This window comes from Poecilia latipinna, unplaced genomic scaffold (genome assembly GCF_001443285.1).
Source record: "Poecilia latipinna isolate Pla-1442-1.1 unplaced genomic scaffold, P_latipinna-1.0 Scaffold2, whole genome shotgun sequence".
NCBI classification, from domain to species: Eukaryota; Metazoa; Chordata; class Actinopteri; order Cyprinodontiformes; family Poeciliidae; genus Poecilia; species Poecilia latipinna.
In genome coordinates this window covers 839,061-852,122 of record NW_015112618.1, presented here as the reverse complement: position 1 = coordinate 852,122, position 13,062 = coordinate 839,061, and the positions used below count along the sequence as shown (strand labels likewise).

General features: G+C 37.1%; 1 protein-coding gene across 4 annotated transcripts in view; it reads right to left on the bottom strand.

Annotated features, from left to right (window-relative positions):
* LOC106953331 (arf-GAP with coiled-coil, ANK repeat and PH domain-containing protein 2) overlaps nt 1–13,062 on the bottom strand; it is a 59,506-nt gene that overhangs the window by 28,323 nt on the left and 18,121 nt on the right. For all 4 annotated transcript variants that reach the window (XM_015042058.1, XM_015042132.1, XM_015042216.1 and 1 more), the window contains exons 3-8: nt 10,994–11,113; nt 10,429–10,482; nt 8,468–8,526; nt 6,601–6,784; nt 1,743–1,787; nt 1,537–1,632 (exon numbers count right to left, since the gene is read on the bottom strand). In XM_015042058.1, coding sequence (XP_014897544.1) covers nt 1,537–1,632; nt 1,743–1,787; nt 6,601–6,784; nt 8,468–8,526; nt 10,429–10,482; nt 10,994–11,113 — 558 coding nt within the window. The remainder of the gene's footprint in view (nt 1–1,536; nt 1,633–1,742; nt 1,788–6,600; nt 6,785–8,467; nt 8,527–10,428; nt 10,483–10,993; nt 11,114–13,062) is intronic.

Below are 13,062 nucleotides of genomic sequence, written 5' to 3'. Positions count from 1 at the left end.
CCCCCCCCAATTTTTCAAAATGGGCCCCCAAAAACCCCCCCCTTCAAAAAAAAAAAAAAAAAAAAAAAAAAAAAAAAAAATCTAGCTATCTAGTTCAAACATCACAAAAACTTTTTCTCTGAGGTCTATCTCACACTGCAGAGGATCCCTGCCTCAAAGCTCTGATTCAATACACTCCATATCCTCCAACTTTGAGCATCATCCTTGAGTTTCTGCGCTGCGTTCGCTCAGCCGACGATCAACCGTGTGAATCTGTGAAAAAACCCTCTTTCCAGCCTCCTGGCGGCTTTCTTCCTCATTCCTGCTAACTGCAGCAGCAGCTCCACTGTGATAATCATCTTAAAGTCACATTTGGGCTGAGTTCGGCCCCAGAGGGCTGGCCCTGTTTGCTGGGGGACGCATGCATACACACAAGGCGGAAACACACCACACACACACACACTCAGATTCACACAAACACTGAGGAGATAGGAAGAGAAACCGTGTGTAGGGGTGGATCCTTTTGGGTTGAAATCTCACAATTTAAAAGTACCTTCTATGTGGTTTGGTTAACAGCCTTGTTTGACATTATCACATATATGTTTATCTATACATTGCCTAATAAGAATAATGATGTTTTTAACAAAATCACAAGTGATAAGCGAATAATTAAAAAAGCTCTAATCAGCTCTTCCTGCTTGACTTCACATCAATACTGAGTAGAGTTAATCTGTTGACTTTTTTTTTTCCCTCAATTAATCAATTACTATTCAAATTGCAAAAGGTGCGTACTAGGCGATAGGCTTTAGCAGAATTTGAAGTAGGTCAGTAAACTCTAGTTAACGATTAATCTTTCTGGAGTGTCCAGAGTTCTGGCTCCTCTTTTCTTCAGCTCAACCCACAGATATAAAACAGAAAAACAGCTGAAACACCGACATCCTTTAAATCAAGGCTTAAAATCCCACCTGTTCAGAGTTGCTTTTGACCCATAAAAAATCCAACATTGCCCGACATATAGCGATTGCACATGACAAAATGCAATGTCTGTTACTGGTTTTCACAAGTGTTGCCTGTGTTTATGATGTCTTCTCATGATGCAAAGTAATTCAAACTGCCTTGTTTCCGAAATATGTTGTACAAATAAACTTGATCGACTGATTGAATTTAAAAAAAAATCTCACTTATTTTACCCATGTAATGCAGTATTACTGATGTGCCTTTACGACTATTTATCCTGTTTCATGTCATTCCCTCAAGAATATTTGTTACTAAAATGTCAATCTTAAGACATGTTGAGGCAAAGTCCCAGGACGGAGAAGCAAACTTGCAATGGAAGGATTCAATAAGGTTTTTCTGATTTAATGACAAGGAACCACCAGGTGCTATGTAAATGATACCTAGAAGATCGTCTTGGAGCCATTTTTAACTTCCTGACAGATTCCAGAATGCCGTTTGTGGCACCACTTAACACGGGGTTAACATGATTAGCATTTGCACCAAAACATGACATCACAGTAGTTGAATAAGTGATATCGTAATCTGGATGTTTGCTCGTACCTGTCCTCCCAGCTGCTTCATAAGAGGTTGCAGTTCACTAAAGAGGTCATAACCTTGATGGAAGAATGTCAGATGGGCGTACATGAAGGACAGCATCTACATATTAAAACCAAACAAAAAACAGTAAAAACAGATGTAAAAAAAAAAAAAAAAAGAAACCCAGATAATATTCAATTGGCTTTATTGTGATTAGGAGGCAGATTTACCGATTTCAGGATTTCTGATCTTCTCTTAGACTGGAGAACATTTATCTGCAAATAATAAAAGGAAAACAGTGAGTGTCAACAACATAATATCACACAAAAATCCATAAAACGCATTTAAAAGCACAGTAAGTTATTAAAGAATTAAATAAATGGAAGAAAACATTTTTTAATTTGTTTTTATTTATTTAATAAAATCAGCTGACCTAAACTGAAACAGAAAGTAAAGCTGATGTTAAGGCTACGAACAGAGAAAGAACCAGCAACCAAAAACAAACTTAAAACTACATACAGACAAAGATGATAATAAAGATCAAGCTAAACAAAAACCTAAATAAAATGTATTGCACCATTTGCTGCAAGCATTTCCAGTCAGTGCTTTATTTTCTCAGCAGCAGGGGGCGCCCAATGTCACATTTCACACAAACATGGAGTGGAAGTCACTTTCTCTTTACCCAGCTGAACTACAGCCTCATGTGTTGCTCCTTATGTGTGACTCAATACATTGCAAACATATTGTCATCGCAATATCAGCCTGTGCAACACTGAGCATAACTGAGTAGAATAACTGTTGGCTTGTGCATTCCAAGTGTTGCGACCTAATGTAGTAATTAGTCAGCTGGAGAAAGTCTCAGGCCAGCAGATAATCACATTGGATACACGCAATTTTGCCCACAGTGCTAAAAGTCACAAAGTATTGGAGGCTCAGGTGAGAAACAGAAAAACAAAAAACTACACATATTTTGATAATTATGAAGCAAATCCCTGCAGGAGTTTATTGGCTAAACTGGGATAACATCGCACATCATGCCACGCCAAACTAATGCAGTAATTCTTAAAAAAAGAATAGGCCACACCCAAGTATTGAGAGCATATGATGTCCACTGCATGGTAATAATTTCCATTATCATTTTTTTTTTTTTTTTAATTTAAGCAGCATTCAAATTTTCTCAGAAACTGAATTGTGTGTTCCCATTAAGTATAAACTTTTATCACAAACATATTGGTGATTCACTTTTGTATTTAAACAGAGTCATACTTTAATTTATCCAGATGCATTTCATTGAGACAGAAAGGTCACTCCAGGGTGAAGTGGTGCTTTTAGCTGCTGGAAAAGACGAGAGACGCTCTACACTCTCAGGTTAGCTTGTTTGCACACACAGGGAACCGTTTGTGGTCAGGAAAGCATGCTCCCAAATCATCGGTACCTCAGAGAACAAAAGCTTGGATTCGTTTTTGTGGCCGGCGATAATTTCATGGTTGTAAGGCAACACTGACCACAGTTGTATTCCTACAAAGATCTTAACTTCCATCCTGGAAAGAGTCATTATTTTGCCACAGTAGCTGAAGCATCACAGCTTTTATGAGCCTCACCCTCCCGTTCTCTTTTGATGGCAGGCAGTTTGTAATTGTGCCGAAAGTAGCATGCCAAAACGATGGTGATTTAGTTAGACTGGTGCAACACGGGGCCGAGACAACAGCCATGGGCAAAAGTTACGGGCAATTACAACTGGTTGCTCAGTTGTGGTAAGTCGCATGTTGTCGTGCGGAAGGGAAACAGAATTTTAGAACAATTAGGCCCATATCTGCCTGTATTTCAGCTCAGAGGAGGCTAAAAAAAAGTTAATATATAAAAAATGTTCTGAAAAGAAAAAAAAACATGTCTATTTCAGTTTTTTTATTTTGTCTCTATTTTTAGGGTCTGTTAGTTTCAGTAAGGTACTGTCACCAAATGCAAATTCTGCAGAAACTGTTTACTTATGCATTTCTAAATAAAAAAGAAGCCCAGATACAGCTGAACACAATCTAGATATAGTGGGAACCATTATTTATATGAACATACACAGTTTGCTTTTACACGTCTAACATTAAATCAAACTAAAACTTTTCATGATTCCCCTTGTGATTACCAAAATACATTTTCTCACCAAATAATTTATGTAAGCTTTTGATTTTGAATAAAGTAAAAATAATAATAATAAAGAAAAGAAAAGAAAAGCTTAGTCTAATTTAATCTCAGACACAGACAAAAGAAAAGTTAATGTTTCAGCTTCTTGTCTGTCAGAGTTGACACAGCTTTTTGTTTCCTGTGGTTTTGATTTTTATTTAAATATTAAGAATTGGTGTTAATTTCAAGGATGAAAAGATGAAACTAATCAGGACATTTTTCATGAATCTGTAGTTGAATCCAGAGCCCGAATGTTTAGCATTTTATTTGATTTATTCATTTCAAACAGGTTTTTTGAAAACAAGAAGTCAGTAGGGCAGAAAAAGAACATGTATATACATAACCAAGAACAAAATAAGTAGCTTAACACTTCTTATTCTGTTTGAAAAGGTGTGAACACTTAATTATTGTTTTATTTATCACGTAGCTTCACTCCTCAGAGTCTCGTTAATGTAACTAAAGCGCAACGTCTCATCTATATTTTCTCCTTCCTCCACCAACCAAAATGTCAATTTAAACTACAAAACACATAACCAGGCAAAGACAATCTAGAAGAAATGAAAAAATGAAGCTGAAATCTCTTAAATATTCCAGTAAGCACTGCTTGAGGGCGGAGTTTCAAAATGCTGACAATCCTAACCAAATATAAAGCATTAAAAAGGCCCATTTAAATCAGCTGAGCTAGCAGCTCATTTAAAGATTTCCTGAAAGAAAACCAAAGAGCCTGATAAAAACTAAACTAATTCCACACAGTCAGGCTTTATTTTATAAGGCAGCGATTATGCAGAGCTGAAGCGGAACGTTGAAGTCTGCTTTTGGGGGAAAATGGTACAAATGTAGCAGTGCATGTTCCTTTTGAGGGAGATTGAATGGAAAGTGCTGGCAGCTGCTTTATCAGAAATCACAAAGTAATTAGAGCTGCTGAGACTCACAGACACAGCTGATGCCATGGACTATATGCAAGTACTTTACAGCAAGAAAAACTTGCAAAAATGCAACACTTCTCCTCACACCTGTCTTGTAATGTGTCTTGGAAATAAAGTGTTAATTCTTGATGTATGAAAATCTATTTCTTGTGAAACCCAACAGGTTTCACAAGGTTTAATTTAACATTAAACACTTCAGTTGTTTTCTTGCGAGCTTCCCCTTTTTCATTTCCTTTCCAGCTTATTTTCGATGAACGGGTTGATTAAGAAATGAGTCATTTTGTCTTTTCCTTACCGTTACCCAACACGATGCTGGGAGAAATGGGAGAAAATATGACAGCCAGCGGATCTTTTTATAGCCGTCACTTCAAGCGTAGAGTTGAATGAAAATTAAATCACATCAACATAATTGAGCAGAGGGACATCCTCCATTCAGATGGGAGTATTTGAGAAGATAGCAGCAGCTGGTACTGGTTTAATTAGCCATCTATCTTGGAGGAAGTATATAGATGTAGCTCACAATTGAGTTTTTAAGTTGTTTCAGGAGATGTAGTTGCTTATTTTACTACTACTGTACATAGACTTGCATAAGTATTCATACTTTGTCACATTTTGAGATTTGTGTGACACCAACAAAACAAAGTTAAAAATTTTTGATAAATGATGCAATGTTTTCAATAAATTTTACTTGTAAATCTGGAAAGTGTGGCATCTCTTTGTATTCAGCCTCCTTGGGTCATTACTTTGAAATACCTTTCGCTGTAATTATAGCTCCGAGTGTCATCAGTGTTGTACATCTAGAGACACACAGAGTCAAGGCACTTTGCATTGCGTTGTTGCTGAAAATGTGCTATATAATAAAATTACCATTACAAAAAAATTCTGCATGTTGTTATGTGAAATGAGTCAGGATCATCCATAAATATCAACATCCAAGTCTTACCATAGATTGCAAAAAATATTTATTTTTGGATTTTGATCCATTTTAACACATGAATATGCTTTGGTTGAGAACAGTTCAGTCGTGTTGGGCTTTGTGTTTCTAGGTAAAAGAGGTATCAATGTAAACAGGTTTTGGCCTGTATTGCCCTGAATTTAGCTTCATCCAGTCAACACTGAGCAGACTTTCTTCCCCTGTGCAACACAAATCCAGACAGCATTATGCTGCCACCAACAGGTTTTAAAATAGGGTAGCATTGTTAATTCCTGATCATTTACTCTGTTTGACCATTCTGATCATTTCATTGTGTGTTTCTAAAAGTTGAATGTTTGTTTATCTGTTTTAAACATGAAAGATCTTCTATAAATAAAGTCTGGTCGATTGATATGCATTGCTAGTTTTCCACTACAACAAGCGATCAACCAGAGCACCTTCAGTTTTCTGCTAACAATTGTTGTCTTCTTGGCACTTTCGCTTAAAAGCAAGCCTTCCCAGAACATCTGGATCTAAACAGATTAAATCACACAAAGCTGCACTCTATTTACTAACTCAACTTGTGATGGCAACTGGCTGCACTAGATTTTATTCAGGGGAATGAGAGAAAAGGACCTGAGCACAAATGCATACCAGATGTTTCACATTTCTACTTGTGAAAGTAAAAATAAAAAATAAAACATGCTTCCACTTCACAAGTAGGCCTTCCAGCACATTAAATCCCTTGAATATATAAATACATTTAATAATATGCTGATTTTTGCAAGGCACTGTAGGCTGACAGCCCTGAAGTATCACACATCTGTAAGTTAAGATAAAAACGGTACTATGACAGCACAGCTCGTTTTTTAAGCTGCACATCAGCAAAATGTTACTCTATTTAAAGCCTTGCTAAAAAAAAATGCTTGTGCACCATTTGGCAAAGCACAATGTTCTGCTGAATTGTGCTACAAGATTTGAACTAAAATTTCTGTTGCAACATGATGTAGAAATATCAGACTGATCCCTACTGCACTGCTGTTATTCTGTGCTTAAATCCCACAGTCAGCATACCTGTAAGACGTAGTCGAGGACAATGTGTCGGAAGCATTTGCGTGTGGCGGTCAGGATGTTGGTGGCCTCCTCTACTTCGTGCTGCTTGTTGCGAGGAGCCTGAGCGTTCTTGATAAGCGCATTCTCCTTTTCCTCACTCACTTTGTCAAACTGTTTCTTGGCTTCTTTAAACTTTCGCAGGTCACTGCAAAGAAGGACAATGGAAAATTGAAGCTTTTCAAACAAGTTTATTTTAAAGCTCAAAAGCAAAAATCAAAGTATGGGATGCTGAGAGCAAAAGTCTAAAAAACAAAGCGGTTAAAAATGACTTTTGTGGCAGATGCTTATGCAGATTTAGGAAGCAAAACCAAGAATTCAAGCAGATACATTTACACATAAAACGCTTTTAAAGCTATTATTTCTAACCTAATAGAAGTAATATATACTACTCAAAAAAATAAAGGGAACATTTCACTTTAATTTTGTGTGTGGCTCCAAATCCAGGCCTCCATTGGTTAATAAATTTGATTTCCATTGATGATTTTTGTGTGATTTTGTTGTCAGCACATTCAACTTTGTACAGAACAAAGTATTCAATGAGAATATTTCATTCATTCAGATCTAGGGTGTGTTATTTGAGTGTTCCCTTTATTTTTTTGGGCAGTGTATTTAACATTCACAAAAAAAAAAGTTTATAAAAGCGTTTAGCTGCAATAAAAGCTTAAAACTCATACTTAGACTCTGAATTTCAGGTTGCTAAGTTATGTCTCTGTAAATTATTAAATGAAAGAATAAAGAAATAATTATATTTTTAGAGAATATGTGGATAATGCCTCGTAAGGCAGTAATTTATGGCGTTTCTCATTATCTTCAGGTGACTTGTTGAAGTAAGAAATGCTCACCTTTCAGGAAGGTCATACAAAAACAAACTCATTAAGGTCCAAGGTAATTCTGGAAATCTCTGGAGGTCAACTCTTGCTTTACATGTTTTCCATTGCTATTATCAAAGCTCTCAGAGAAGGTACTCAGCCTTTTCACTTTGAGGTTTTTGGGAGTAATAATAAATAAGACCAACGTCTAGCTTCCCCTTAGAAGTATTGGAGCTGATAATGTGGGTGTTCAGTCTTGGCGTGCCTGAAGCTAAAACTGTTAATCCTGCTAATGAATTAATCCCGAGCTGTGACTGCTTCCTGTAATTATGCCAACAGTCTGAATTTTCAAGCTGAGGTTTAAAACACACAGATATGATGAAGCAAGTTGGAAGAAGGAGTCATACACCTTGACCCTTTCCACATTTAGTATTCCAGCAGCAACCAAAAATATATTACAACAGGGGTTTTATTTGATATTTTACAAATAAAAATCTGAAAACTATCTCTAGCATTTGTACCCTATCCCCATTATGCAGAAGCATTTATCTAGTATGTAGTGTAATGAACTATGACGATGAAGATTCAATCCCATCTCAGCTTCAGACAGTTTGCAAAGTGGACAGGCCAGAAATCTCTGTCTCTAGAAAATGTTTTAGCTCAAGAGGGATGAATAAAAATGAATCACACGTTTCAGATTTCTCTTCATAAAAAAAGTTTTGACAGTTCCTTTTACTATGCAATCAAACACTACTTTGTCTTGGTCTTCATAAAATCCTAATGTGGCTTTCTCATGAGAAAAATGAAAGAAACTGCAAGGAGGAATTAATACTTCTGGAAGGCACCATTAAAAAAAAAAAAAACATTTCACTGTAAATCGAAACTGTGAAGAAAACATTTCTGTTCTTCTTTCTGTTTATTCCTCCCAACATTTAATTTCTTTAATGTTGACTACTTATGTTCACGTCAAATATCTAGAGTATCTCCTGCTTTTGCTCTTTTCTTTCATTGACACTCACTCTTTCACAAATGTTTGCAGCTGAGTCTTGATTGATCTCTGCGCCTGATCGAACAATATCTGTGAAGAAAGGAGAAAAAATGAGTTATGCTCATTTAACCACATTTGTTGACAAACTATGAATAAACATTTTAAACACTTAACATGGCGTGTATTTATCCACAACAGCCACAGAAACACCAATAGGTTTCCTTTTTCAAACCAGTCAGCATTCACCATCTCAGTTTTGGAGGGATTTTGTTAACATCACAGGCTGTAATTAGGAAACTAAATTTACACAAACACAGCGACTCTGTAAACTCCCCTCATAAAGAGATAAACACGAGGAGTGACGCAAACTGTTTATTCTTGTTGGTGAGTCATACTCTCATTAACCTGCACGCTTCCTTGAAAAATGAGATCCCCAGCACAAAATAAGGCCCTACAAGCACGTTAAGTAGAGCCTGAAGACAACATGAGCAGTGTGCCTGGGAGAGGCAATCACTGACTAACAGACTGAGCTCTGTGTTTGAGCAGATCATGTGCTGAAAGGTCGCTGAGTGGCAAAAACCAATCAGGCAGTCAGCTGATATGGCAACAGTCGCCTCGGATGAGTAACAGTCGCAGGCTCGCAGTACGACTCCTGGAGGCTTTTAGGGGACCAGACTGGAGTCAATATGGACTTCGAATTCTGCATTTCATTATTTAAAATCCAAGTCTGAGCAGGTTTGTTACCATTTATCTCTTACAACTGGATTAGTGGCAGCTAGCATCTATATCCAACATAGAATCAATCTTTTTTTTTAGCACCTGTAACAGAGACGTTTGCTCATCACATTTTTCCTCCTTTGCAATAAATCATTCTTGAATTCAAGGACATTCTCGATCTAAATCTGGATCGTCAAAGAAAAGTGGTAAACTTAACAACAAGAACCACAGCTGGGAAAATCTAGTTGCCACCAATAAGTTGGTTTGGTTAAATTAGGAAAATGGTCTGTACTTTCTGTAGGTTCAAGGTTTTATCACTTATCCATCAACATTAGCCTGGAGGTGCTCTGAGAAATTGGCTGGTGACTGAAATCAGAACGTCTTAAACTTGACCACATAGTTTGACTTAAGCTGTGAGATTGACAGCGTAAAGCTGGCTAACAGAGAAAAGACTTGAGAAGGAGGACCAACAGAGGAACAGTCACTGCATAAGAAGAGCCTCTGGCTCGTCTTGCGCCTCTTCTCTGTGGTTAAATTAGCATGAATAAAGTGGAACGCTGTGCCGCCTTCTTCAAATGCAACTACAATCCCAACCAGACACTAACAAGTCAGGAGACTAAGGATGAGACTAAATCAAAGCCGTCACATAATGAAATCTGTCAAGACAGGTGCCTAAAACGTTCAAGAACCTGGGAATGGCTGCTACGTATAGCAGATATCCCACATTTGAAAGTGAGACGTATGGCAGCAATATGACACTAAATCTGTAAGAGCAACAGAAACTCACATCTTAAATCCTAAATACTTCTTCTAAAGTGTTGAATTGTCCTGAAGGATGATAACCGCATCATAAAAAATTGACCATGACCATGCTGACTCCACTGATGCATAATTTATTCTAACAGTTAAATTCCTGTGCTCCACAACATGCACTCTACCCAAATAGCTTCCAGCTAACCACTTTTTTATGGCGGACAGTGTTAGCTACTTTGACATGTTTTCAGCAGCGCTAAGCTTCGGGGTTGTTAACTCAGACATTAAATCTTAGCATCAGGTTTACTAAAAACTGATCCCAAGACAAAGTTTTTTTTTTTTAAAAGACATTGGAGATATTTTCTGTCCAGTGATTTGCTGCCGAGTTTCCCAGCAGTGAATAGAAACAGAGTTAAACAGCTGTGGTGAACTATCTGCCCATCTGGGTTTGTCATCAGCCAACAGCTGAAGAAAAAAGAAAAACTAAATGGAATGCATCCGGTTTTCACAGAACAGCGTTACCGTGTGATAGTTGATCATCTCCTGCAGACTCTCAGCAAACTTTGTGAGGCTGGACTGTGAAAGAAAGAAAGAAAGAAAGAAAGGAAGAAAAAAATGAAAATGAAAACAGGCAAAAACAGAAGACAAAGCAAATCAGCAAAGGTTGGACAAACACAATTTATTATATACAAAGTAAAGGAAACCAGTAATCTTTAGATGAAAAAGAAACCGTCTTAAGACTATTTTTTTATTTAAGTTAAGGTCTATGATGTTTGGGTGTATGCAGAATTTGAATTTCACATTTCAGAGTGAAGTTGTGACACAACTACACACAAAGGCAAAGAGAAAGAAATTCACAAGAGAAAACAAAACATCTGGTGTCCACAACAAGAACTGGACACAGGCTTTTATGAGCCATGTTATAGCATAGTTTATCTCATCCAAAACATTTAATGGAGGGAAAAAAATGTGTTAAATAAAAACAAAAAGAGTAACCAGGACAAAGGAAAAGAAAATCAAACAAAAATACCCTTGAAGCTGGGAACTTTATTTGATCTCGTTCGAGTTGGATTATTTCATTGTTTACCTCAATGACTTCATCTTTGGCAGACTGCTGGGCAAGCTCCCGGATCCCGTTGACAAATTGCTTGTTGGCTGCGTTGTAGGCTTTTCCAGCATCTATCATCCCAATACACAACTTCACCAGCTGGGGAAACAAAGGGGAAGTTGATGAGGTAAAGGTTAACAAAGGTTATTAGAAAACAGAAACAGAAAGCAATGCGATGGCCAATGTTTCAGGCCATGTTAATTTACAGGAAAAATGTCCTGAACTGGATTATTCTCTGGATGAGGATGACAAGAAAGGGTGTCTACCTCAAGTAAAATAGATGCCACCTGGTGGATGCTTGTTAACAAAGAGAGAATGCAACTGTTTAAAAAAAAAAAAAAATATATATATATATATATATATATATATATATATATATATCTTGAAAGTTTCTTTCAAGATATTTGAATAAACAATTTAGTAATATGTTGTCTAGTGTTCACTTTATGCTTTCTTTTGTGTCACAAATGTTTAGTTTTGGTTTCGCATGTATTGCCCCATACCTCTATACAATCAGATATGAATCAAGAAGTAATATAATATCCGGACTATCCGTAGTTCTAAAATATTATTTACTTTACGAAAAAGTTCAATACTTTTTTTGCATTTCATATTTCCAGTTAAATTTATGATCTAAAACAATCCCTAAAAATTGCTCTTGCCATTAAATTTTGATCTATGGACATTCTGATAGAATCGTGACTTTTGTTTTATTCCAGTTTATCAAAAAATTGTTGTATTTAAACCACTGATTAAGTTTAGACATCTCGCAAGTCATGTGAGAAATCATAATTCGCAGAACAAAATAAATTTGTATAATTTGCAAACAGGATGAATTGTAATATTTTATCAGATATGACAAATAACAAAATTGTGTGCTTGTGCTCAAAGCAGCTAAACAGCTTCAGGAAAATGCAAATAGCAAGAAATTGTTTAACTAATCATTCATCCATTTAATTGATAAATAATAATCCAGAGTCACTGGGAGCTTGAGCCTATTCATGCTCTAAAGAGGACTGAGAGCAAAAGGGTAAACCAAGGACAGCCAGTCCATCACGGTACCCACAGCCTTTCCCACATACACACCGAAGGGTGATTTAAATGTTCCAGTTAACCAAACATGCATGTTTCCGGATGGTGGGAAGAAACCAGAGAGAACATGCAAACTCTACACAGAAAGGCCAAAAGCCAAGATTTGAGCTAGTGCTGCCCTTCTGGCTATGAAGCTAAGGTGTTAGCAACTGCAGCCAAAGAGCAGCAACTTAATTAACATATAAAAAGATAAATACAATTTTTAGTAAGCTGCATTTTGTATGCTTCTTTTTCTTCAACAGTAAAAAAAAATACACACGATTCTGGTAGATTAATGCAATTTACTGCTAGATTTTTTTAAGATTTTAAAGTCAACAGTAGTAAAGTCATATTCATAGAGTACTAATCCGCATCATTAAAAATAAAAGGCTTTCGCTTTGCCGCTCTGAAAGAATGTTTACTTTTTATTCAACATGCCTGTATGTGAACTGGCCGGGCAAACTGCGAGCTCCAAATAAAAAGAGCTGAACTTTGGTCTGTCGAAGCAGCACTCCACCCTAGACATGGGTGACATTACACACTGTCACAACCACACACATGCACGCAAACACACCCACTATCTGGCAGATCCTTCCTCTCCACAGCAAGAGGGGAAGTGAGGCTGGGGCTGAGTCACAGAGGTGGGGCTCTGAGACTGTAAGAGTCAGGAACAATGCAGTGGGTTCTCCTGGGATCGCAGCCCGGCTCTCAGGTAGCGAACACAGCCAGTGAACTCTGCAGCATGCAGCTGCAGGGCGGTGGATGTCGGGGAATTTATGGTTTTCGGATCGGGGTATAAAAAGTATTCACCTGCATGGATCTTTATATAATTTTATTGCTTTGACAAAAACAATTATGATCAACAAAATTTGGCTTTTCCGACCAAGAAAAATAAAATAAAACATCATTAAATAAAACTAATTTTTACCCCCTCTTTAACCCCCCCCCACCCCCAAAAAATCATTTTTAGGACTAAT